Source organism: Opisthocomus hoazin, chromosome 1 (genome assembly GCF_030867145.1).
Source record: "Opisthocomus hoazin isolate bOpiHoa1 chromosome 1, bOpiHoa1.hap1, whole genome shotgun sequence".
NCBI classification, from domain to species: domain Eukaryota; kingdom Metazoa; phylum Chordata; class Aves; order Opisthocomiformes; family Opisthocomidae; genus Opisthocomus; species Opisthocomus hoazin.
Window position 1 is genome coordinate 153,082,800 of NC_134414.1, and position 27,351 is coordinate 153,110,150.

General features: G+C 39.6%; 1 protein-coding gene across 1 annotated transcript in view; it reads left to right on the forward strand.

Annotated features, from left to right (window-relative positions):
- LOC104335004 (potassium voltage-gated channel subfamily KQT member 1) overlaps positions 1 to 27,351 on the forward strand; it is a 501,768-nt gene that overhangs the window by 262,946 nt on the left and 211,471 nt on the right. Inside the window, exons 12-14 of the mRNA XM_009940687.2 lie at positions 14,727 to 14,802; positions 18,383 to 18,477; positions 19,478 to 19,518. Of these exons, the coding sequence (XP_009938989.2) occupies positions 14,727 to 14,802; positions 18,383 to 18,477; positions 19,478 to 19,518 (212 nt within the window). The remainder of the gene's footprint in view (positions 1 to 14,726; positions 14,803 to 18,382; positions 18,478 to 19,477; positions 19,519 to 27,351) is intronic.

The window sequence follows — 27,351 nt, forward strand, 5'->3', positions numbered from 1 at the left end:
CTCGATACCTGTCTGCAGCCTGTGTAGTTCAGTGAAATAAATCATGTATAGAATTACTGAGATGTGGGTTTGCAGAATCAAACTCTTCATTAATTCTGGTCAGATCTTAGCCTATGCAGGTATGTCTCATCAGTCACTTGGAAAGTTAGCTAGTTCCTCCTTCTCCAGGCACTTCCACTAAAAAGCTATTTTTGGAGGTGTAGGGGAGGTGTGTAGGTGTGTAAACACTTGCACGGTTTAATGCTATGGCTGGCAGGAATTGGCATTGTTCCACAATGTGACCCGAGATATCTGAGAAACAGTATGCAGAGATACTGTATTTTTTAAAACTTCCTGTGTATTTTCAGTACCTCGATAATGCAAAAAGAGTTTTCAGGAGTCTCCATGGTCTGTAACAGCTGTGTCCCCAGGATGCCTCATATAGATACACAAGTTGATGGGAGTTGCCTTGGACAGAAACAGTGTCACAGTTTTCTGAAAACTGCCGTGATGTCAAGCAGACATGAAATCCTTCAGAGTGTCTAAGCCAGAAGGAAGCATCTCCACACTGTGTTCATAAACTCAATGTTTGAACACATTTTATTTTTTGAGACCATCTTATGTCTTGACATAACATAGGCTGGAGTTGAGTTCTGGACAGTCAGGACCTCTACAGGATGCTGCAGTCTTGATTTAAAGATTGTCGCAGACAATTTATCACATAATTTAGATTAATGATTAACTTGCATTTGCTTAGTAGAAACTGGTTTGGTTGATACTTGTTGACTTCATATGTCCACCAGAACTCAGCTGAAAATTGATTTTTTTTTTCCATTGCAGCTTCTGATCCAAATATTAAAAAAAAAATAAAATCTGTTTGGTTTGAATGTAAATGAAGATTTTTTTCAGGTTTTTCACAAAACTAAAAATGTGTTTCCTATTGGATTAAATTCTTTACTTAAAAAGAAAACTTTTTCTCCTGCAGTCATGCAAAAGCAGCAGCAGATTGAATTATGAAGATCCTAGAAAAGAAAGTGTCCTGCTCACATTTACTATCGTGATGGATTCACATTGTGAGAGGCTTAGGTTCAATTCTTTCCTCAGTTTGAAAGGATCTGAGCGTGTTGTTGCCCAGAAGCATGCCCTGCCACCAGATCACAGAATATTCTGGGTTTGGAGGCCAAGACCCAGCATCCCATTCATGCTCTTCCACTCTGGAAGGAAACACCCACAGAGACGGTGACTTAAGCAGCCTTCTCCCATCGACCAGGGAATGCCTTAACCACGAGGCTGGAGAGTTGCTTACTTTCTTTGGCTTGGTGAATATTTAGTTATTCCATGCAAAACGGGGCAAGCCTAGCTGAGAGGAGAATGGCAGAGCCTCAGGTGCCAAGGCTGTCTTCCCCATAAGTGAGGAAGAAGTAGGAGGAACAGGAAGGTGTTAGAAATAAGAGATATAAAGAAGGACGTTAAACAAATCCTAGGTGGACGGGTCTTTTATGTGCTGGTTTGTTAGATAAAAATCATCTTTCACAGTTCTGTGAATATTTTCCCTGCTGTATCCCAGTTCCTTACATTCTGAATTTGCACATAATTGTCTGCTTACCCATGTTATTTTGTAAAACTCATGATGCATTGCAAATATGTTATTCAATTCTAATAAATGTCTTGAGCAGAATATTGCTCATTCCGTCATGAATGGTTTTTAGATGAAGAATGCATAGGAGCTAATAACAGATGTAGCATAGACATAATGTACAAACATGTATGGATGCCAGTTTTGAAGGGCTCTTTTCTTATGTTCCGTTAATCTTTGAGAATACTAAAAATTAGTTCTTTATTCTGCCTTGAGCTCTCTGCATAACCTTTACAAGTTAAGAGGCCTGAGGATAGTGATGGTATCAGGTTAAGTTGATTATCACTTGTTACACTATAGAATTCAGGGAAATTATCCTCTCTCACTCAGCTGGTTCACCAGGTTGTTACACATGTGATTATTTTACTGAGAGGTGATTTAAAGATGTTTTAGGTAGTATTAAATGGCTTTATTTCCACTATAGTTCTCACAGCAGAAGGTTTGAAAATTTGAGAAAGATGGAAGTGATGATAATATGAATTTTAAGATGGGGAGAGGAGCTTAAAACTTGAAATTTGTGGAGCTTCATGGTTGAGAAGGCTGACAATAGGAGAGATAAACTTTTGTTTTGTTAAATGTGAATGCAGTAGATTGTGTTCAGAAGATGTTCCTGTCTGATATCTGGTTTGTCGGCCTCTGCTTCATGTCATGTGAAGTGAAGTAACATTGATTCATGGAGTGCTGTGTAAACACTTGATTTCTATCTGTTATGGTTTACCCTGAGGTTTGCTTTGAGTTTCAGGTTTGGGCAAACTGAAATTGTCAAAGTAAATTCACTTTAAATTGGAGTGTTTCAAGTGGTTTTGCTTTGAATCCATGCCAAACCTCAGATTTTGCATAATTTCTTTTTGCATAATTTCCAAGCAAAAAGATTAATTGTGTCAGGCTTCTTTGGAATGGGGTTGAAGTTTCGAGGTTTATGAACTTTTCGAAAACTAAGCCTGTAATTCATTATCAAACCGGTTCAATATTGTGAGGACTTGTTGGAGGATGGGAGGATACTGGGAAACTTCTGTAGAACAGAAGTATATTGGAATAGAAGAAACATGTCTGTACTTCAGCTTCAAATGGAGAGATGCTCGTGACCTATTTCACATTTCTGAGCACTGAAATTTTGGGCTTGAGTATGAGAATACTTGCACTGCTGCCTCATCTCTGCAGTAAGTTCCTTCAGATCCAGAATGAAGCCAGTTGCTCAAGGACAAGATAAAGCCAATTTGAGGCAACATCTATATGTCTGTTACTTGGATAAAAAAATAAATTCTACTTCAGTGGGAGTCTTGTTAGCATCATTCCCAGTTTTATTCTTACAGCTTCCAAGAGGAGTTCTCAGATTGTTGTCACGGAACAATCAGTGGAAATGTGTCAAATGAAATATAGATCTCTTTGCTTTTTGGGGTGGTTTTTTGTTTGTTTGCTTGAACTTATTTCTGTGTCTAGATCAAAGCAGCCTACAGCATTACTGACATAATTAATTGCTTGCATTAAGTGTTTTCATTACAGCAATTCAGGTTAGCCACCTAAATGAGTGCATAATTATTTAGAAACACTTTTGATTGCAATACTGGCATCCTCAAGGCCCAATTAAAAAAAGCCAAACAAAACAGAAAAAAATCAAACCCCAAAAGGTTGAGACTTTGAAGCACTGATACTAATAGCTGTTATCCTGTTAATTAGATCTCTTCATTTGCACTCAATACTATATGGATATATTTTGCTTCTATCAGATCTTCATTTGCTAATAACTTTCAGTGAATTAAGAGATGATGATCTTTGAAGTGGAAAGAAAAATCTTTAACATGAAGTTTTTCCATGAGAGAACTTTGTGGAGGAGAGGGAGTTTTATGAATTTGATTTTATAACAGAAGGAGTTAAACAAAAATTCATTTGGTGCAGACGCAGTTCAGAATACTGTGATTGGCAGAAAATTGTCAAAGTCAAGTCTGTACCGAATTTAGGTTCTGCCCAGGATGGTCTGCTGTTTCATAGGATTCATAGCACGGATGTGCCATTCTTTAATAGAACCCCGTAAACCAGTTTACGTCTTCCCTAAGACATGTGGTCTTCATTCTGCACCAGACGATGCAGTGTGTAATGTATGTCTTCAGGGCAGAGTCCCAGTTACTGTGAGGAGAAAGGGCATAAACCAGATAAAATGCATTAATTTTATGAGAGGATAAAATATTTCCTTTTTGGAAAGAAATGTCTATTAAAATGGGACAAAATGAAACTTATTATCATTTCGGGCTGAAATGCTTTCAGGATCTTTTGTTTCATATTTTAAAATATTTTTCCTGTGAGTTAGGATGGAAACACAGACAGGAAAATCAGAATTCCCCACAGTCCGAAGGCACAGATTTCCTCACTTACTTTAAGAAAATACTTTTTCCTCTTCTTTACTGGTAAGTCACAAGCAACTGGTATATGAACACTTTCCTTCTGTTCATCCACTGGCTGAGCTAAAGGTCTGCCAGGAAAAAAAAACCAAACCACTAAAAGATAGCATCTTTTCCTGAACATAAAATAAAAATGCAAGATCTTTGAAAAAAAATTAGTTTCTCAATGAGCAAGTGATATCTCTTGAAATAAGCAGCTCAGCAAAACTTCTGGTTTTGGTGATAGTTTTGCACAAGTGATGCTTGCAACTTTTAGCAAGATATTGATTTCTGTAGTAAACTATTGATAAGCACTCCATATTTTCAGTGTTAGGCAACTGAGGCCTGTAATATTTTTGTGCATGTTCTTTCATGAAATACAGGGTGGAAAAATAAGAAGTGTCTGTGGCCACACAAAGTTCCCTGTGAGGTTCTGTGGGTACGATCGCCGTTGTCTGCGAAAGAGTTTATGGACACTAAAATTTAAAAAAAAAGGAAAATCATCATTTTTGTCTGGTTTTGAAATGCCAGTTCCTCTAAAGGCAAAGTGATACTCTTTCTTGGCACATGGGTTTGTAGCAACCAGTGTTGGAGCTCAAAAGTGAGCTGTGACTTAAGTGATGGGAGTTCGTGAGGCCATTGTGAAAATTTATGGGTTTTTCACAAGAGCTTTTAAAGGCAAATTTGAAGGTGATCAGATAGTAAGTCAATTTTAGAGCTAGCGTTTGAGAATTTTTTTCTGCTGATATGAACTGGTTGTCGAATATCAAAACTTGATACAAGACACTAGGGGAGGGCAAGGTGATTTTATTTTAAAAAGGCTACTTTCAGTGATTCATACTGTCATGGTCACACGCTCACCAATACAAAGAGGTGCGTACCCAAGCAGCCTGTCCACCGCGCCTGTATCCCACCTCCACGTGTCTAGGTGGGCTGCGCAGGACTTCTTGCAATTGCGTGGGGGGCCAGGTAAGGCTCTACTGAGTCTTCATCACATCTGCTGGGATCTGCTCGGGATGGCAGCCCCGTGCCAGTGAACCCTTTTTGCCACTGGGAATCACAGAATCACAGAATGTTCAGGGTTGGAAGGGACCTCTGTGGGTCACCCAGTCCAACCCCCTGCCCAAGCAGGGTCACCTACAGCAGGCTGCACAGGACCTTGTCCAGGCGGGTCTCGAATATCTCCAGAGAAGGAGACTCCACAACCTCCCTGGGCAGCCTGGGCCAGGGCTCCATCACCCTCAGAGGGAAGAAGTTCTTCCTCATCTTCAGACGGAACTTCCTATGCTTCAGGAGCTGACAGTGATCAGGATCTTCTGCCTCTTCGTGCTCTCCCACCTCTGGGAATCATTAGGATTTATTCTCTATACTTTTTCTTCTTACTAGGGTGTCTTAGGGCTCCAGCCCTGTTCTCTATTTTTCCACCATCCCCGCTTAGTGGCTGGAGTCCTTCTTTCAGTGTAGGCAGAGGCAGTTGCTGACTATGCCCGTTCCTTTGTGTTCCCAAAACTGGGGATCTTCAAAAGCTGCTCATGAACGTGCTGTGATGTTGGTGGTCCAGGTCCCAGAAGCACCTGCCATCCTCACAGGGCTTTTTGTGCTGCTTTTCCCTTTCTGACGCTTCCACACGCAGACTTTCCCATTCATTCTCCCTTCCTACCAGTCTAATCATTGCCGTTATGAATATCTATAATTACAGATAGCATGACTTAAAACACAGGCAGAAAAATAGTGATAGAAATGTTTTGGGATTTCAGTGTCTCCTTGCAGTTTCCCAGGGAGCAGTACTCTCTCTTCCCTACACCGGAGCCTGGTCTCCCTGCCAGGCCCAGAGGCAGTGCATCTGGAACCACTGAAGGTCTCTGGGAGAAAGACAGGGCTGGAAAAGGCTATAATTGCTGCTACTCCAGTTGGACAGAGGAGCCTAGAAGCTGAATACTGACAAATTTAAATGAAAAATAAGGCATTTTTTAACATTACATAAAGGTCTTTATGTCAAGGCCAGATGCCTTTCTGGAAAGTTACTTTAGTCCTACCCAAGGTTTTTGGCTCAGGGCAAGGGCAGCTGTGTGAAACGCAATCCCCTGCACTGCTGAGCAGGTCACATTCATAATCTAATGGTCCTGCTTGGCTTCAGATGCTGTGGATGTCTTGCATTGCTGAGCATCTGGTGAAAGGGGAGCTAATTCCCAAACAGGTTGCCCAGGTGCTCAGTCGAGGAGGAGCAGAGGTTGTGAAGGTAGAGAGGGGAGAATGCTTTGGAAAACAGCCTCTGCTTTGTCCCTTATCATCATTAAGAAAAAAACATACTGTCGCTACTCTTTTTTGTACTGAGTCATGCTATAAATAAAATACATCTTCATTTGGGATCGCTAATTGCCCTAAAATCCTCAGTGAAGTAAGCCTCAGGACACCTCCAAGACTTAGGTTTTACACTTACTTTGTAGGCATATACACTAGAACATAGACAGGTAAAAAGGACATCCAGAGGAACAGAGGCCAGTTCAATCAATCAATTCAAGAACCCAGGAGTTGTGTTTCCATAGCCCCTGCTGTAACTACTAAATCATGAGAGCTGCTAAGGAAAGATCCTGCCAAAAGCTACTGGTTTTTGTTTTCTAAAACCACAAGAAGCATTTTGCTCGATTCCACAGGGTCTCTCCCTAGTACTTGGTGCAGATTAATTAATTACTTATTTTTTAAAAGAAATGTAAAGCCTTGGGCATCCCAAAAGCCATTGAAGTTTAATTCTCCGAACTATTCCCTGACTTGACTGTTATCCAGCTCCTATTCAGGCGAGATAGGAATTAAGATTAATGATCCCAAACAAACTGGTATTTCAGAGAATCAGTCTTTGCCAGGCATTATATTCTCATGACAGAAAATCATTGAGGCATAAATACAGTGCTCAGTCATTGGTGTATATTAACAACACCACGTTGTTCCCATAAATGCTGAATACAGTGAAGAGGAAAATGAAATCTTAAAGATCATTAATGTGGGTTGTGGCATTTTTTAAAGTGAGAGAACTACAGCCCATCAAATAAGGGTGTACCTTTCTAGTTCCCCCTGCACCGCTGTGAAGGCTTTTCGGATTCCAGAAAGGCATCTGCTTTGCTGGGAGGTTCGTTGGGCTAGGCGATGGCTGTCCCTGCGATGCCTTTTACTAGCTAAGCATTCAGTCCTGTTGTCATTTTTAAAAGGCAAATTGGTGGAGACCAAATCTTAAGGAGCGAGAAGTGAAAAAATACCTTTATCTGCTAGGATCAGCAACTGTTGTAATACGCCGGGTGAAAAATATGTCCTTGTCTGTCGATGTTTGTCCACCTCCCAAGAAGGTGGCTGGGGCTAGAGTCTGTTTTCTAAGCAAATGGGAACTGGCGTGGAGACAAAGCTCTTCACCTATCCTGGGACCAGCAGCAGTCACCGTGCAGCGCTAAGACAGGAAGTTATTGTGGCAACTTCTAGAAGCTGTTTGCTCAGAAAAAAAAAACAAAAACAAAATCTTTCTATGTTTGTATCTCTACACTGAAAAGACATCCCTATGACATCATCTTGTTTGTTCTGACACTGCAGGAAGAATGGAAGAAATAAAATGACAGAGAAGAGACCAGGCACTTTTATTTTGCTGCCAACAAAACATAGAGGAAAGATGTAACCAAAATATCCAATGGTTACTTTAGTTCTCAGAGACAGTTCAGCAGATGAATTGTTGTTCAAGGGCAGTTGGGCTCCCAGACAGAAGAGCATTCTGTAGTAAGCTTAATTACTCATTTTAATTATGCATTTTAATTAGCAAGGGACTAACACAGAGCTTTTCTCCCACTTTCTCAATAAACCCACTTTGTAATATTACAGAACAAACTTGTAACTGAAAAATCCAACTGTCTAGGGCTGAGAAAAACAACTCAAAGTTCAAGGGGTTTTCTTTCTCATTAAATCACGTTCAGTGAGCAGGTTACATCTACCTCTGAATATTGTCAGGATCTTTCTACTTTTTTTGTTCTGCTCATGGACAACATCAAGAAAACAGCCTGCACTGCTGCTTCTCCCAGTGGTGTTTCCTCTGCCAATATATTGTCTTGCCAGTTGCTCCCTATAAGTAATGTCCCAGTTCTTCCTCTCATAACAGTTTCTCCTCTGAGCTGTTCTCCTGTCCCTGCGCTATCTGTCTTCCCTGCCCCAATCCCTAGGAGCACTGCTGTAGGAAATCTGCTTTCTTTCTCGTTCACTTCAGGGAAGGCCAGGTTAGAGAGGCAAGTAGAAGCAGAGGCAATTGCGTTCTGGAATGAATTCAGAGAGGCAGCAGTGTATATGGTGATGGATGGATGGAGATAGCAAATGCCACAAAATCTTCAGCGAAATAATCAGATGCCAGAACGCAACTCCCCACGAACATGTCACTTCTGTACTCTTTCCTACTTTGCCTGGGACTGTACCTGCTGAGGGGGGATTTGCAGCATCTGAGGCATTCCTTCATAAATTGAGGCTGTCAGCAGAGCTTGGTGAAGCCAAATAGGCCTCCAGGCTGCTCTGTTTTGAGAGAAGCCAATCCTAATTTATTTGTAGTTTTGAGCCAAACACGGGCTTGAAAAGGAAAGGTTCAGATAAGGATATGGTTAGAACAGAGATGAGGTAGGTTGAAGGTGGGACTGTGATTGGGAATAAAGGGAAAAATAAAGTTGTGCCAACATTTTCTGAAATGTTCTCTCAGGTTTCAGTACAAATGGCATCTTACAAAATTTCCATCGTGTAAGTGGTGGAATTTCTCCAGAAGTATCTGCTCTTCACAAGGCTTTGATGAAAGGTTACAAGACTGGAAACCTCTTCTGTTATATTTATGTTGTACTTCTCTGCTGCTCCTGGCTTAGGGTGAGCTCTGGAATTAGAATCATCGCCTGATATTTCCAGGTGTTTGCACATCAGATTCAAGCTCCAACCTTCTCTTGACTTGAGCAGTTTAAAAAGCTTGAGGCATTTTGTTTGGCTTTGCTTAGCTGAAGGGAATGCTAATTTTATTTTCATTTATTGGTAGGAAGACTATTTTTTTTCATTTGGGTGTTGTAACTTCCCTCCGTATTTAAAACACATTATATAAGCTTCTTTTCTTTACAGTGCTTGTGAAGAGAATGATTTCTCTCCAACCCCTGTCTCTATCAGTCCACACAGTGCATGTGACCTCATGTGGACTAACTGCTGTACCTGTTTGTAATAAACTCTCCGATTTTATGTCCTTTATGATTTCTGTTTTCCTGCTCTCCTTCTTCTCCAAGAGCTTATTGGTGCGTGCTGTCCATATGATGGGATAATTACAAAGGTTAGCTACCTTTGAATATAGAAATCTGCAGTTTAATGGAAAATATTGCCTCTGAAAGTGAGTGGCCTGTGCTACGTGCGTCTGGAGACAAAAAGTACCTGTGATGCCAATGTTTCATGCTTTGTATTGGTTCTGGTAATGCTTTCAGTGCAAACAAGACTTGCTTTATATTTTTCCTAATAAAATATCATCCCAATTGGGATAATTGTACATGAGAAAAATTAAAGTTAGAAATGAGAATCAAAGTTCTTTCCCAGAAACAGAGCCAGAAAGTGAATACTCTTAATCAAATGTGATGGAAAAACAAAAAGGCAGAGGGAGGGCTGGGCTTCTCAAATAACTTCTTTACATTTCAGTTGCCATCACTGACCCAGTCACTGTTTGTGCTGGCTTAGAAACTAATGTCAAGTGAACAACTCCAGAATAGGTGATGCTGTATGTTACTCTGGGCAGGAGTTACAACATTATCCAATGACTAGTGTTAAAATAGAGTTAGTGTGACTTTATATGTGTTTTCCTGGTAAGCAATCAAAACGTAACGAATGAATGAAGCTCAGCAGTAATCCAAGTACTGTAAGCATGTATCCTCAAACCAGTCTTGCACATTGGGACAGAGAGCTATAACTGACCTTGCTGAAGTGGCCTTTATTTTGCACAGTTCATGATCAAAGTAGTTAGGTTACACTGGATAACTCTTCTAATTCACGACACCTGAATAAACGGCTGGAAAACCAGCCTGGAGTGCACGTTCCGCTATCTGCAGCCATCCTGCAGCACAGCCTGAATAAAGTCCTTCCCTTTGTCTTTACGCTGAAGTGAACTCTAATGATTAAAAAATGCTTCTGGACTGAAAGGTGCACCACAGTGATAACAGGCTTGTTTGGAGACTGGAGCTGTGCCTCAGCATGGCCTGGAGTAGATGTAACTTTGCCTGGGTTTAGGGTCCATTTCCATATGCGTTTTTCACTTAAAATATTCCCTGGCTGTTCCAAAGCACATTAAGCCGAAAGTTATCAGACTCCATACAGAAGAAGAAGAAAAAGAGTAGGTCTGAACTGGCCAACACAAGCTTTTAACAAGCAGAATGGTATATAAAAATAAAAGAAAAAAAATCCCTGCGGATAGTTTCCAGAGTTGCTTTGGATTTGTTCATCTCTTTCCTCCTCTGGTTCAATTATTTTTGACTGAAAATGTTTGGCTTCTTTGGCTTAGGCTACTGGCGTTCTGCAGTTAAAAAAAAAAAAATTCTTAAATGCATCCAAGTGTTTTAAGCTAAAAGTGGTGACTTTTCCCAGTGCTCTCTGAGCCACAAGCAGAGGAGACCAAACCCAGGGCTGCAGTGCCTCCTTGGCACTCAGCCGTCCCGCCAGGCTCCGCAGCCACATAGGCCTTCTCAAAACCTGCCGAGGGGAAGGTCGAGACAGCCAGCAAAGAGGGGCCCCCTTCCCCCTTGCCCTCTAGAATAGCTGATGGAGAATTACAGAATCACAGAATCACAGAATGGTAGGGGTTGGAAGGGACCTCTGTGAGTCACCCAGTCCAACCCCCCTGCCGAAGCAGGGTCACCTACAGTAGGCTGCAGAGGTCCTTGTCCAGGAGGGTCTTCAATATCTCCAGAGAAGGAGACTCCACAGCCTCCCTGGGCAGCCTGTGCCAGGGCTCCGTCACCCTCAGAGGGAAGAAGTTCTTCCTCATGTTCAGACGGAACTTCCTCTGCTTCAGTTTGTGCCCGTTGCCCCTTGTCCTGTTGCTGGGCACCACTGAAAAGAGTCTGGCCCCATCCTCCTGACACCCACCCTTCAGATATTTGTAAGCATTTATAAGGTCCCCTCTCAGCCTTCTCTTCTTCAGGCTGAACAAGCCCAGCTCCCTCAGCCTCTCCTCGTAGGAGAGATGCTCCAGTCCCCTCATCATCCTTGTAGCCCTCTGCTGGACTCTCTCCAGCAGCTCCTCATCTTTCTTGAAGTGGAGAGCGCAGAACTGGACAGAGTACTTCAGATGGGGCCTCACCAGGGCAGTGTAGAGGGGAAGGAGAACCTCCCTCGACCTGCTGGCCACACTCTTCTTGATGCGTCCCAGGATCCCATTGGCTTTCTTGGCAGGATTATTCGATATCAGATCAGGGTGGGGACTGCTTGTTGACATACATGTTCCAGGCCCTCCACCTGCTCCTTTTTTTCCCTGCCCTACCACAGAGATACGACAGCCCAGGAGTCTGTAAGCCAAACTAGGAAAGACTCGTTGTAATTAAGGGGAGTCCTGACTGCTTTTAAAATTGAGCATCCTGCTGAGCAATCGATTAACAGAGAGGTAAGGGACACACGCTGTTTTGCAGATGGATCCAAGGCTTGGGTGCTACTTGAAGACATAGTTGTAGATGATGTCAGTATCATTTATGGATCCAAGTATGTGTTATTTCAGTAGACATTTCATGATATCCATTATAGTTACAGATGTTACAAATTTCCATTACTAATTTTTTTACATGCTGATAACTTTCCAAAACCCTGATCACTTCTGTTCAAACATCATTCTGTTCTCCTTTAGAGTCTTTTGGGGGAAGGTTTTAATAAAGCCTTCTTACCTGTTTTTCAGGTTAAAAAATGGGAAAGTATGCCATTGTCTGTCAATAAAGCTTTAATCGTATTCTTTTGAGCAAAACATACAGAAAAAGCAAACCACCCAACAGTAACACTCCACCTCAGCATGGACCCCGTTCTTATGAGGTCTAGAGTTTATGCTTGGTTTTACGGGTAACGCTTTTAAACATTTCAAGTATTTTTTAATGTACTTGAGAGCATCTCCCAGTGCATGTGTGTGTGCCACTGCCCTCTGCTGCGCAGAGAGAGGAGAGCTGGGCTGCTTTCACAGGGGCAGAGGTGCATGTGCTCAGGTCCTACTGACTTCATTTGGGAGCTAGAGCTGGACATCAGTGCTAGGAAACTATCAACCTACAAATCTCTGAAGATGTTGAGAATTGGATAAACACACTGCTACAATGTCCCGTCAGGAGGGTGGCTCAGCTTACCACACAGAGCAGGGAGAAGAACTCATCCACTGGTTCATTTCTGTCGTCTAGACCCACTATGCTCCTTTATGGATTTATTGAGGCAATTAAGATAGCACATCCACATATCTCAGTCTGTGGATTTGCACCTTTTCACACTGTCTTCTCCATTAAACCCGTGATTCATGTGTTTCTGTCCCTCAGTTTAATACTACTGACTGTTAAATCTGAAGAGTAACTTGTTTTTCAAAATTTGCTCCCAATGAGATTAGTGTGAATTTTGCCAGTTGGAACAGGCCAATATAAAGTGCTTTTGAATTATAGTCGGGTGATTTTCTTTGCTGTATGTCACAAATAAATAACTTTTCTCTCTAAAAATGAAGCCTTTTCAACTGTGCATCAGGTTCCAAGAGTTGGCCTCATGAATTTGGACACTTAAACTTGATAACACGTTGGAAAAAGTTCTGTAGCTCTGCTTTCTGCTGAAGGAGGGGAATTAGGGGGAAATTACTTCCTTGGTTTGTTTCCATCTCTGACTTCTTTAAGCTTATCTGTTTAAGGCTGTTTAAACAATGCATGAACCATCTCATATGGATTCTCCTAAAAAAAACTCCTCTTAAGTACATATATGAACTCTCACATCATTTAGAGCTATGGGATAATTTCAACCTTTTATCTTAACTGGTACACAACAGGGGTAGGCTAAACCCTACACCTTAAATTGTGATTCTTTTCTGGCTATAAAAATATATATATGTTACTTGTAGGGGCTGACAGACAAAGATTTCTCTATCAAACATCTGCCCTTTACAAGCAGAATGCTGTCTCCATTGTAGTCATTGGCCACAGAATCTCTGCTGGGGCACTGAGTGTCAAGCTGAGAGCTTTTCTTTCACCAGAATAAAGGTCCTGTAGGCTAAACTACTGGTAGGCTGTCAGTGACACTGCTGAAATCCCTTTAATGGGCTTACACAAATGCAAAGATTCCTACTTAGCAATGCTGTTGATGGTATACAAGAAGTTCTTGAATCTGCTCCCCCTGTATTGTCTTCTGTGTGTTTGCATGTGTGAGTGTATATATATATGCATATGTGCATGAATGTATATAGATATATGAAGTGTGAGGATTTATGTTGTATAGACACCTGAGTTTCACACATATTTGTGCATGTATTTAATATTAAACTGGGACTTGAAATAGAAGGAGGAAGAAAAAAGCTACAGAAAGCTTATTTTGAAAACGCTGCTCCTGTGGCTGTGGTATCTCACCCAATCAGAAGCACTAATTTTATCAAAGAGAAATTATAAAAATGAAAAACAATGCTGGTACTTAAATGCAGTCGCTGTTTGTTTAGCTTTTATTTACTCCACTTTGAAATAAGACGCTGTAATCTTTCCACTTGTTAAAGACTTTATCTCTAAGCTGCGGCATCGAAGTAGGTGGCCTAGCCAATACTTCCTTTCCCCCAGTCAGATACACTGGGAAAAGGCAGCAGATTGTCCTTTCAGGGAACTTGAGGAACTTGCTGGCAAGCTTTCCTAGGGTTATCATCACATGTCAAAGATGATGTCTGCATAGAACATAGACTTCCTAGGAGTGCAGCTTCCTTGGAAAGAAAATTCTGCTTTCTTTAATTCACTTAATCTGAATGAGTGACGTAGTCCATGGGGAAGTAGTCAGTCCTTTAAGAAAATACTTGTTGTTATAATTACCATATTCTTGCTTCCTCTCTGTCCCTCCAAAATTCTCCATAAATAAGATGGTGTGGTAATGAATTGCCAGCCAATTGGTGCAACTAATGTTCTGCAAAGACAGTATCCTCTGGGTGAAGTGATATTGCTAAGCATGTTATATATGTCCAGTTCTGTGTTTGAATACCAATACAGACAGCCACATGTACACACACAGATGCGTGCCAAGAGGTCCTGTTGTGGTAATGTTTTTTTTTTAGGTGTGTTATTTCCATTTTTCTTTCCTTCCTAGACAATTCAAAGTACTTTTTAAAGGACTTAATTTCCGTGCAATAGAGCTCATGGGCAAACACTCAATAAAAGCAAAATAAGTAATACAGTCATGGTTCTAAAAACATTTCACATTCTTCAAACTGATGCCAGTTGTATGCATTGACAGTAATCCTGTCTAATCCCCTCCACACGTATTATCTTTGTACACCTGCTTTCATTGTCTCATTTATCAGTTTTTTATACTCAGAACCACAATATTCAAGAGGATAAAGCAACATTACAAAGTACACACACGTAGACAATGTGTTATGCCACAATTTTGCATTGTAGACATAAAACAGATTTGTAGATTTTGATGCTTAGAGTCAACATCTTCCATTAAGATGCTTTTCCTACTTTTTCCGCTCACCCCCACTGGTGTATATCTGTGTTTGCCTTTCCTGGCAGATTAACTGAAGCACATCGAACAGCTGTAAAAGTCATCAGGAGAATGCAGTATTTTGTAGCCAGAAGAAAATTTCAGGTAAGCAGCACAATTAAACAGAAGTACAAAGTGTAGTCTTACGTATATGACATTGAAAGTGCTCTAAGAGTGAGCTTGTGTTTGTGGTTGTAATAAGTTGAAGGCACTGGTTAGGCTCTCAGCCTCATACTTACCCTACATGGGCTTTTTCATAGCATGGGCAAAACTATCAACTATCCAATTGTGCAATACGAAAGGCTTCTGAATTTGTGGAGTCGGCATAGCTATTTTTCACTTCTCTTTTTTACTGCAACTGTTTTGCTGGGGCTCTGTTTATCTGTTCTACTGTACTGGCCAATATATGAACTACTTACCCATCTGCTAGAAGAAGTGAAAAAAAGACTCTGGTGAAGTGTCTGCTAAAATACTGTTACTGTCTATAATGATCATCCAACGACTGGTTGGAGAATGCTCAACTAATTGTGTGCTGTGCGTGGTGGACAGATCAATAGACCTTACCCATGGGCAAAATGCTGTGTAGTTGCTTTCATTTTTGTGGCCCACATTTCCAGGTTTGTTTCCCAGAATGGGATGTCATATAGAATCCTTATTTTACAACAGTGTGGAGCATCTGGCCACTGGAAATTTGCTGTTGTTATGAAGTCTTAAGTTAAATTTCTCGATCAGGTTACAAAGTGCTTAAAGTGAATGTGCTGCATTGGAAAAAAATGTCTTATTTTGCCTGTTTACCAAGTCCTATTGTGGTAAAACTTGTTTGGAATGATTCTGGTATCATCATTCTCATCGCCCATGTGCTGGTGATGCCATGGAAATGAATAATTAACTGTTGGCCTGATTTTCAAAGCCTCTGTTATTTCCATCTGAAGATTCATGCTTTTTTGTCCAGGAGGGTGCACTGCAAGTTAATCAACTTTCATAAATCTTTTGAAGAGGTTTTAAAAAGATAACCTAAATTTCAAGCAAGTTTGATTAGAGCTGAGCACTTAATTGCAGGGATAGAAGTCTGAGATAAGCTCACAACACTCAGAAGACTCTGAATTAGGGCAGACAAAATAGCACATGCATTTCCCAAGCCCATGCAGAAATGTATCTTCAGATGACCTTACCTTATGAAAGAAGACTAGAATTCTGTTTGTTTAACTCAGCAAACAACAGGAGAGCAGGATTATATTGTAAATACACCAGAGAGATAAACACTATGGGAAATTTAAAAAAAAAAAAAAAAAAAAGAAAAAGAAAGAAAATTAAAGACACCATTCCTGGAAGATAAAATCAGTATATAAATGAGTTAGGATAAAACTTAGGGTATTTCAAACCACCAGAGACCTAGTGTTGTGGAGCTGTCAACCAACAGCATTCATGCCAAACCTGAAAAACTGGACTTGATCAGTCTATGGAGAGGATTCTGTGAGTTGATGTTAGTCATAGGGAAAAAGCAGAAGGAATTATCTTCCATTTTTTTCTTTCCTGAGGCTGTGAAATACAGCTTTCAAGACTCCCCATGCTAATTAGGTTTTGGAAGTTCAAAGCCAAATAAAGTTATTTTGAGTTTTGCATTAGGACCTCTAAGCATGCTGAATGTAGAATGCTGACCCCAAATGGCCAGGATTTGGGATTATGGCTAGAATCGACAGAATGAAAGTTACAGAAGTTCTTCAAGTTCTGCATTTACCAAACCTCCCTGGGACCCTATTACCTCCCGCCTTAAAGTTGTATTGTACTAGCATTTCCTAATAAAAACATGACAAGAGACTGTGCCAAAGTTTGGCAGGACATAAGATGCTCTGATCTAAAGCTTTATGGGAAAAGAGGAGAGAAATGGTGAAAGCTTGAAGGATATTTTTACTGTGCCTTGGAGAGAACTCAGACTTTGGTGTACAGCACTTTGCAACTACAAGATTCAGAGTTGATGATTTGGTAAAAGGGATAACAGATAGAAGACTTTTTTGAGGGAGAAAAGAAATTTCATTGGGAAAGAGTCGAATTAATTATGCACAAAGTAGCCCATGGGGCAGAAGGGAGAGAGGTGGGGAAAAATCCCCAGCACATCTAGGCTCTGTGCCATGCATCATGTTTAAATAGAGAGCGTCCAAAGGAAAGGACAGAGGATTTAGCCAAAATGCTCTCAAAGCAACCTCACTAGTCAATCTAAAGAGTGATACTGGCACTGTTTCTCTGGGTGAAGACAATAGGCTGCTTTTCTGGCCAGAAAAAGTGATGTGTCAGCGTCTGCAAAATGTGAAGCTGGGGAAGGCAAAAAAAAAGGTGATAAACGGAAAGCTGAAACCTGTCTCCCCCCAAAGTGTCTCTTCTCACAAACACACACAAGCGTACACGCACACTACCAAAGCCGTGAACTCTTCTGAAAGTAATAACGCAGGTAAGTGCTGACGCCTGAGCACAAGGAAGGCATTTTGTCATGAAGAGCTTTTGCTTCTTCATTCATTTCACAGGATTTGTTTCCATTCCAGTTCCATGCTTTCATTTGAAATTTCTAGGATCCTGTGGCTGCCTTCCAAGCATGACTCCAGCACATACTGTAGGTGTTCAATGCATGTGTGCAGTGGTGCATGCTAATGGCTCTGGCTGAAGCTGTGACAGACTGGAAACAGACAACAGGATGACTAATGAGCTGTTTTCAGTAATTTCCAATTACTAGATTTGCCGTTTACCTTTCTTTTTTTTCTTCTTTTCTTGAGTTGGAGCCAGAAAGGAGGCATCTTGCCCCACATTTCCCATAGGGGATGGTAGGGCTCTGAAAATGCTGGTATTTTTGAAAGGACATCATTTGAGCTTTTTCTAACACACACACACACACACACTGCTTTTACTCAATAAAATTCTACCATGCTGCACTTTTATAATCACATCACTTTCTGCAAAATCTCTAGACTTGTTTCAAAATTCTGCCTTAGTAGTTACAGTAAGAAACCAGAGCTTGGCAGAAGTGTCTGGATTCTCATTAGAATGGGAATAAAGCCGGGCAGATGGCAGTTTTTTAGCTCTCTCCCATTTTTTATCTGTCCTTTTTTACGTATTTGAGTTGCACCTCTTTTCTGACCTCGTAGGTATCATTAAAGACAAAGAAGTGCAAAAAACTCTACATACGGCAGTCTTCAGACTTATGCAAAGCATCTGTCCTCTCAGTTGCTCAAGCAATAATATTTCTGTCACTAGACATCTTTAGGCTTTAGAGGCGTTTGATTCAGGGCCCAAGTGTTGTGAGTTGGCCTATCTTTGCAGTTCAGTCCTCTGACATTATGATTAACATATGGTTTTGGAATAAGTTGAGAGATATCGCACATGGCAGCCTTAGATCAATTATATATCTTGGGATTGTGTTTTCTGAATACGCTGTGAGGGTCTAATATTTTGCACAGTGTGAAGTAACACGAAGACATGACTCTAACTGACAGTAATGGGAATTATTTGGCTCTATCTCCACAATAAATATGCACTCCTACAACGTCTACATATTTTTTATTCATTTCAACAACCGTTGCAAAATGGCAAACAAATAACCTCTGGAAGATAAAAAATAGCATGGAGACCTGTCTGAAATAAAAATCGAGTTTAAACTAAGCCTACCTTTCAATCTCTTGTATGATTCCTTTCACAGCAAGCTCGGAAGCCGTATGACGTACGCGATGTGATTGAACAGTACTCACAAGGACACCTCAATATGATGGTTCGGATAAAAGAACTTCAAAGAAGGTAGGGCCTGTCTACCTCATGAAATATTTGATTTCTCTGGTGCCAGCTGGCTTTAGGAGAGATGTGTACTTAATGAACTGTAATTGTCCAAAATTGCAAGCACAACAGGGAGCACAATATCTAGAGGATTTAACTTGGAGTCATTTTTAACCCTTTTTATGACCAAGTTTACAATTATCCTTTATCCTCCTCCTCTCCTCCTCTCCTCCTCCAAGCTAAATTAAAAGAAATTAAGATGCATGCTGTGAAGTTTGTAGTCTGAAGTGAGATTTTCTCCCCTCTTTTTAGTAAAGGAAAACTTTTCAAATAAAGATTTACCTTTCTGTCCTCTCTCTACGATTCTCTACGTTTGAAAGAAATCTGGTTTGCCTGTGCTTCCCTCCCTGTCTGGAACTTTTCCCTTCCACATTCCTCTTTGTGCATGCTTTCTCCAAGTTTTGGGATCGCAGCTGAAATATTTCGCCACAAAACTATTCTCTTCTCTTTCAGCACCAAGTGCTTTTCTCTTTACAAATTAAAACTGCGGACTGGGATACCAGAATGAACTTCTCTGGCCTTTAAATGAAAAAAAAAAAAAAAAAAAAATCCTATTGAATGGAATCTACTGTGTCAACATATATAGATATTAAATCTGCCTGCATGAAATTCAAAGAATACTTGCAAATGTTATTAGGAAGCCATTCTATTTGTATAGTAGTGCTGTACAGATGTAGAAGAACTATGGTTTAGTTACAACATGAAAGTCTAAGAAATAAAATATTAGTACTCACAAAAAATAAAAATACTAATATGGTTTGATTTTGGAAAATAAACTCTAAAGAACTAAACTGCTGACTGCGTATGCAGAAAATCATGCTAGTCTCATCTTTTTTCTTGCTTTGTTTTAGGTTTAAAGCTACTGTAAATTCTCATGTAAATTATGCTCCTATACATTTCCTAGCAACAGAATTTAAGTTGCTTTATTAATTGCACTGCTGGTAATTCTTTGTTTGCTTTTCAGATTGGACCATTCTTTGGGAAAGCCAGGCCTTTTCCTCCCAGGTATAGTGACTGTATTTTATGTAATACAATTAGCTTCATAACTTTGTGAAAATACCTGTGGCTACAGTAATATGGATTTATAATCCAGCCAATTAGGCATGAATATATAATTCTGATAAGAAGCCCTGGAATGACTGTGGAAAGAAAAATACCTTGGATTCAGGTGGTAGTGGAGTAAGTGGAAATTAAGAATAAATGTTAAAAATGTGTATCAGTGCACAATGAGATGGAAACATATTATTGGAAAATATTCCACAAAAATATTCTAACTAAATCTTTTGTGCTAGATTTAGAATGTATGTTGGTTCACTTAAAAAGATTTCTTCTTTTCTGAACAGCCTATGGATTTCAGTTTTGGAAAGCTCAAAGGAAGATGGAGAGTATCATTCAGAACGAACTGGGGTAGCCTTGAAAGCTAGAGGGATAGAAGTGGTATGAAATTCAAACACAAAAAATGCAAGATCAGGCACAGGGAAACTAAAGAAAAAAAAAATCTCTGACATGCTAGTAGTGGTGAACAGTCGGACAAGTCTGAGAAAAAGAAAGGCCTGGTCTGCTAATTAATTGTAAGCAAATGTCAGTTAAATGTAAGAAAATGCTGTGATACATCCATTAAAAAATGAGTCTGACCCTAGGATCAGGAGAGAGATTTCCGAGACATGCAGAGAAGCATACATGTCTTTGTGCATGATGCGGGTAAGGCCTTATGTGCAAAATTCTGATTCCAGATCTTTAGGAAAGACTAACTGCAGCAAAAATAAGGAAGAAATACTAGGATGACTAGTGAAAAGGAGAAACTATTCTATTAATGGGGAACAGACGTTTGCTCCTTTTAACCTAGCAAAATAAAAGGCTGGAAAGAGTTGTCTTTTAATTCTACAAGGGGAGTAATTACCTGTGAGGCAAAAGAAATACGTAAGGGAAAGGGCAGTGCAAGCAGAATAACAAATGTTTGTGAACTGGCCATAAAGAGATTTAAGCTGAAAATGCATGGCCAGGAGGGAAATCCCTGGCCATGCACCGCAGTGAGATTCTGGGAAAACCTCGTGGTGGGAATCGTGGAGACCAGAAACCTGAATGCTTGTATGGGAAGAACTGAAAGAAGTGTTCATTTTTTATCGCAAGAGATTGACTTCGAGTTTCCTGAAGCCCCACTCATGCTCTGTCCCTACAAGCTCAAAACCGACTTAGGAACTGAAGACCCATATCCCCAAGTGACTTTGAGCACTCATGGGCAAAAGTGTAACTGAGGGTGCCAAAGGTATTTCGGAGCCTTTACGAAATGCCATATAATCGGTGGTTAAAAAGGTTTATACTATCAGAATGAGGAAGCATCTCTCAAAAGACATTTTTAACATCTGATTGCTGCAGAAAACTCAGTAGTACAGTCCTCTTCCCTGTAGCTGAGCTGGGTTTGGACCACAGGAAAATAAGCCCTCAGCTTGAATACATGTATAAATATTTATGCTTGGGATTTCATTCCAGAATGTGCAAGTGAAATTTATGGAAAAACTTTGCTTACCTCCAAGAATGTATTATTTTATTTCAAATGTAACGTTACCAAATTAGAACTGTAATCTGTGCTCAAAAAGATGGGTGTTTGAGGCATTTTTTATGAAGCAGCTGCTTCTTTCAGAGGTGGAGAATTATTAGAAGTGTTGACTGCAAAGAAGCTAATTGTGAGATAATGTTCTGAGCAGTTCGGGAAGCTGAGGATATCTGGGAAGTTTAGTCTCACCAGATCTTGGGACAAAAGGGTCATAGAAACCTTTGGGAGGATCTTTGGTGGGTCTATGAATTTGAACAAGTGTTCCGTGTTTGAGTGTTGAAAAGAGTCTAAAGTACTGAGGAACTTGTCAACTTGCCATCGGGTTGTGTCCATGATTGACTCAGTCCTGAGCAACTCATATGCAAAACCTACACTAGAACACTGGACAACAAGAGCAATGTGGATGATCTGCCTGTGGGCCTGAGGTTACACAGCAATTTGCTGTACCAGCCATATCTTGGAGAGACAGCCTAAAAATACAGCCCCAGATGATTAAGGGAAAAGAAAAAAGAGAAGAAAAAGTCAAAATCTGCCACATGTTTTTTATCATTCATTATAATTTTTTTATCAAAAATTATTGCTTTGACTTAATATGTGGAAAACCCCACTGGCTTCTAGAGGTAAGGCAAGTTTGGGCAGACTCATTATCGGAATTCATGATGCATAGTCTTACTGGAGAGAGCATCATAGGACTTCAGAGATATTTGGGAAAGCCATAATCTGTGCAATGGAGACGATTATGACATACCTGTCCATGCAGTTAGCGTACCTTGTTAGTCTTTTCTTGGAACACTACTGCTGAGTAGCTTCTTTGAGACAGGTCTCGTATGCAAAAACGTGGTGGCCCTGCTAAGGTTGATGTCTGCCTCCACAGCATGCAGACTCTGCAGAGTTACACCTCTTGCAAACACCGATGGCTCTGCTCTTAAATGGACTGAATAAATACTGACTGGGAAAGGTAAAATGGTTGTTAAGGATGCAAAACCTTGTGAGCTCAGTTAAGGGTTTGCAAGAGCAAAACCAAAAGTTATTTGATCTAGTAGTTATTTTATCTAAACCCTCCACAAATCCAAAAATAAGATAAATGGTTCCAGATAAGTGGTCTGCAGAACTAAAGCTAGGGTTAGTTTATGATTAGTCTCGGTATTATCCAACCCACCAATAATCAAGTTATGAACAGTGATGAGTGACTATAGTATTGGTCTGCTTTGCATGGAAACAGACTCTTGCACTGTCCTCCTCCTCTGGAAAACAGAATTCTTCCTGAATTTTCCTCAGAATGGGTGGTTTATTCTACACTGAAAATGTATTTTCAGTATGATACATTTTTTCCAGTTCAAAGGCATTGCTAAAAACCTCATTTGTAAACAATATGGGGGTTTCTTCCAGACTGTTATTTTTGTATTGATGGCAAGCAGAAGAGAAATGACAATGCAAAGAAAATTGGACCGCCAAGTAGAAAAGCATGAGAAGAATTTTCCTTTCCAGCTCCTTTTTTTTTCCTGTTTTATTATACTCACATTCAAAGAATCTTAAGGTCTGATTCCAAGCCTGTTGAAATGAATGGGAGTCTTTCCAGTGACCTCAGTGGGTTTTGGATCAGGCTGTTACTGAAACCCTCTTGTCAACTTTGATAATATTATATGAAATAATTGCAGTGTGTCTATAGTATTATTACCTTTCAGAAGTGAAAGATGTCATAAAAAATCCAGAATCTGAATTCACTGGAAGCAATTATTGTTGTTTTTCAAGGTAGTTTCTCAGAGATAAAAAGCAGTAAAAGCTGTGTTAAAACAAGATAAGGATACAAGAACAGAATAAAAGCCATGCTGGGTCAGACCAGTCTGACTCCGACGGAGCCGAAAGCTAGGCGCTTTGGGAAATGTATAAAAAACTGGTATGCATAATCCTCTAACCTTCCTGTAAGCTTCCAGCTATTTGCAGATCAGAGACTTCCTGACATGGTTTCTGTGTATTTAGTAGTCTTAACTGGTTTGTCCTCACCAAGCTTGCCTAGTTTCCCCTGTAATCTTTTAATATCTGCAATATACTGTGACAAGAATTTTCATGATTTATTTTTCACAAACACATATTGTGAGGATTTCTCCATTTCTGCTTGTTTTGGTCCTGGCTTCTACTAGCTTTGTTTGAAACTCCTAGTATCAGGGGTGGATTTAAAAACGTTAAGATCATGAATATATTTTCCAAAGACTTGACTCCCATTTTTCTGAGTATACTCAGAAGACTGTGTCTTCGCTTCATTAAAAGCTTGTCTCCGTGTTCCAGGTAATGCAATTATGTAAGATGAAACAAAGGTTCCTATAATAGTAAACAAACCCCTTAATAAAAGAAAATGTTGATATAGAGGCAAAGCACATGTTAATAAAATTTCTGGAATTAACAAAGCAGAGGCTTATGTAATGATACAAATAAGAAGAGTGTAATACTTGACCTTCACTACACATGATGGACTTAATTGCTTTTGAATGCAATTTTTGAGACTTACTGTAGCTTTGCAGGGGCAAAGGTGAAGAATAGTGCTAAGGTAAAACAAAAGATCCAGTGTTTAGGTTCAGATAAGTACGCAAAAGACTGATGTTTATCTGCAGTTCATCTGAACCTCCTGAGACTGCATAACACAGGTGGGAATCCCTGGAGAAGAAAGCTTTCTTGTAAAATTTTTGCAGTTCCATTCTTTGCTTTTTTTTCCGTTAAATGCCACCTAAGCTTACTGATGCTATTTCCTTCCCAGCTGTTAAGAAGAAATTGGATCACAATATCTTTTAAACCATAATAAATATGCATAGTTTATTTTTTATCTTTTTAAGACAGTGAGTATTTGAAATGAGAGATACCCATATTTCTGCGGGAACTGATTTATTCCACCCCTTCTGGAGACAAAATCTGTGTGAACTTGATCAAAAATAAAACCACTTAGGTGGTTCATGTTGCTGTCAGGTGTTCACAATCTTGTGTCTAAGAGTTATTTTCGTTTCTGGGCTTGGTCTACCTCGATGCAGAGAGCCAGCAGAAATGTCACATGTATCCTACTTTGAGTCCTTGGAACCTGCAGCTAATTTGCCTTTCATATAGCTCCTCTGAACAGCATAGAATTCTATTCTTAATAAAAACTAATAAAGAAGCTTGCATTTCGTTTTGAATTTGGGATAGTAATTATTTTATAAATAGTATAATGATTGTGAGTCTAAATCCTGCCATCAGCATCTCCTGGCGGAAGGGCAGAAGTGTGACGTAGTTCGTACCACATTCAGAGCATATGGCTTGTCTCTGATAAATGGATCATATTGTTCCTCATGAGCCACTTGAGCAAATTGTGTCATCTCAGAGGCTGGATAAATGAGGCAGGTAGGAAGAGGGACCTTTTGTTTAGGGCTGTTTTATTTGTTGAAAGGTGATTGCATGTCTTTAACCTGACATGTTAGTCACTGCAGCTACATTTTTGCAACTTGGAAAAACTAGAAATTTCTACTTTCAGTGTATACTGTTGAACCTTCATCATGGAACAGTTAGCTTTATCACAGAGTTTTCTGTGTTGCAGTACAGCCTTCTAAAATATTTTGATAGTTTACTCTTTTTATTTTCTTCAGGCTGTCAAAGAGAAATCAGAAACACCTGACCTAGGACTATGTCTTACCTCTTTTTAACTTCTTCTGCCTATCAGTTGTAAAAGGCTCTGACTGACAACAAAAAAGACTCAAGTCAAAAGTCATGATGCCTAAGATGACCTTATTTGCTATTTTGTGGATCCTGGGTTTAAAAGGGCAATCCTGACGTGCATTTTCAGAAGCACACCTGGTTTATAAACCTAAGAATCTAGATCTTGCCATAAGCTCATCACAGTTTTCCCTACATAGAGCTATTACAGAACTGAAACAACTACAGGTCCAGAAGACTGTAATTGCATTGAGTTAAACAAACCAAGGTAGTGGTGTCTCTTGTGTTGTCCTGCTTTCTGTAGTCCCAGGACTGAACTTTATATGATTTGCCAAGCTTTTGAAATGTGTTTAGCAATTGAAGTATCCTAGGTGTCACAATGCTCAAATTCTTCATTTTCTGCTTAAAAAATTTAATGGATTTCAGATTAATTTTAAAATTTTTGAGTTATCTCCCTTATACCTGTATACACGATAAAAATAAAAACCAGGGAAGGACTCTCACTCTGTAAAAGCATAGTAGATCCTTTCCAGTTTTTATCATTTTCATGCCATCTGTCTGCAATTCATTCACTATCCTAATGCTCCCCATAAGTATTTTTTCCAACCAAAGAAAAAATCTGTTTTCTTAAGGGTTTGGTATATTCCGATGAGATGAATCACACTAACTGAGTAAAAAATTAAGATTATGGTGCTGTCCTCAATTGATTTGCTCTTTTGCTCTTATTTGTTTCAGATGGTAATTTCTGGGTTTTGTAGAAGAAAACAAACTTGAATAACGACTAATATGTGATTTATATCATGTGCTTCCATTTGGGGAAAGAGTTGAGGATGGCCTTTCTTGTTTTTTCAACTGGTGCGAGGAATACCTAAACATTTTTAATGTTTTTTACAAGTGGCATCTCTTGTTCACTAGAAAAAGAGATGTGCCACCTTTGTGAAAATAATAGGAAATAAAGACAAGATCATGTTGTTTGGGAAGCAGTGTGGTATGTATACTCAGGAAGTCAAAGACTTTCAGGGAAGAAATTTATATATTGTTAAAGATGAGAGATGGACTAGATGACCCAAGAACTATTCAGTCTCCCAAAGTATAATGCCTATTTCTCATATATTAGCGTTTTATCTGATTCAAATCGAAGTATATAAAACAATGGTTTTGTATCGCACCAACCATGTGATACAAGCTTGTTTCAAGATATTTTTTTTCTTATGAGCTAAAATATGTCCATATCTATTTTCATCTACTTGTAAATAATTGTGCCTTCCTTCTTGATGATCATGCATTGTTCCTTCGTGTCTGTGTCTTTCACATCTATATACACAGTTAGTGGGTTGCTTAGCTGGTCTATCTGTTTTATTGCAGATCGAGACAAAGAACAGAAAAAACTCACTACTAAAAGAAAGTTATTTTGGATTACAAAGCAACAAAAGTAAAAATTTAGACATTTCAGATTTATAGCTAGCCACGCAATTCTTTCAACTATGTAAAAGCAAATAATTTAATGTAGAAAGTCTAAAATCACATATCTTGAAAAAACTCAAGAAAGTATAAACACGAGATAGAAATCAAATGTGCTAGAGCAATGCTGTCTGAACTTCTGCCCACCCTTTTTACCACAACGCTCTGCACATTGTATACACACCCCATTTACTTTTAAAGATGGTCTTTATTAGAGGAAAAGGCTTGTAAATTAGAGCTGAATGCTGATTTAAACAGAGGCTAATAAGAAATGGGAAAGACCGCAGGCTTTTGTGACTTACACAGCCTGCATGCCAATAAAGGGCTGGATAGGACATCGCTACATGCATGTGTGTCATTCTTTTCACTTCATCTGATAGGAGTGCCACATGCCACAAAATAGCTTCATACTGCTTATCTGCTCCCGATGTTCTTGTTTTCTGTTCCACACCACATTCGAGAATAACTGAAATAGGAAACATTATTAACTTGGTTTGGTTATTTTGGGATATCTTGGTGATTATAAGAAGGATGTAATTAGAGGTGGTGAGGAAATTATTCTTTAAAAAAAAAAAAAAAAAGAAAAAAGCTGATTGGAATATTTCTTCAGGTTTGGGGGGGCTTTTTGTGTTTAGACCTAAACAAAAATGCTACCTACGCACAGCTATCCAAATCACATCCCTGTTTAGAAATCCTCAAAGGCATGTTTTTTCTGGTATATACTTTGAAAGATGGTAAGTGTCTACAGATTTGCTGACTAGAAAGTAGACTACAGAGTCAATTATTTCGTTTTAGGCAGAGATGAATACATAGATAAACTTGAGCCTCGGCTACTTATATGTTAAGAGGTTTCTGTGGTTATGAACTAATGAATGATGAACAGCACGCATGTATGAGCCAAGCTGTGTCATTTATTTTCTGTCCCCACACAGTGTGCTTGAACAATCTTTGAATTTTCTCTCCATATGGTATTTACTCCAAGTTCTCTGATCAAACACTTCTTTCTAATGCCTGCGCAGAGCTGCCAAGGGACCACAGCCTTTTTAATATTCTAGGTCGTCTGCAGAGGAGAGAGAAAGCAAGATGAGTATTCTCGCCAGCATTGTTTTTTGCTAAAGTCTTCCTCTAAGGTTGTGATGCTTACAGAA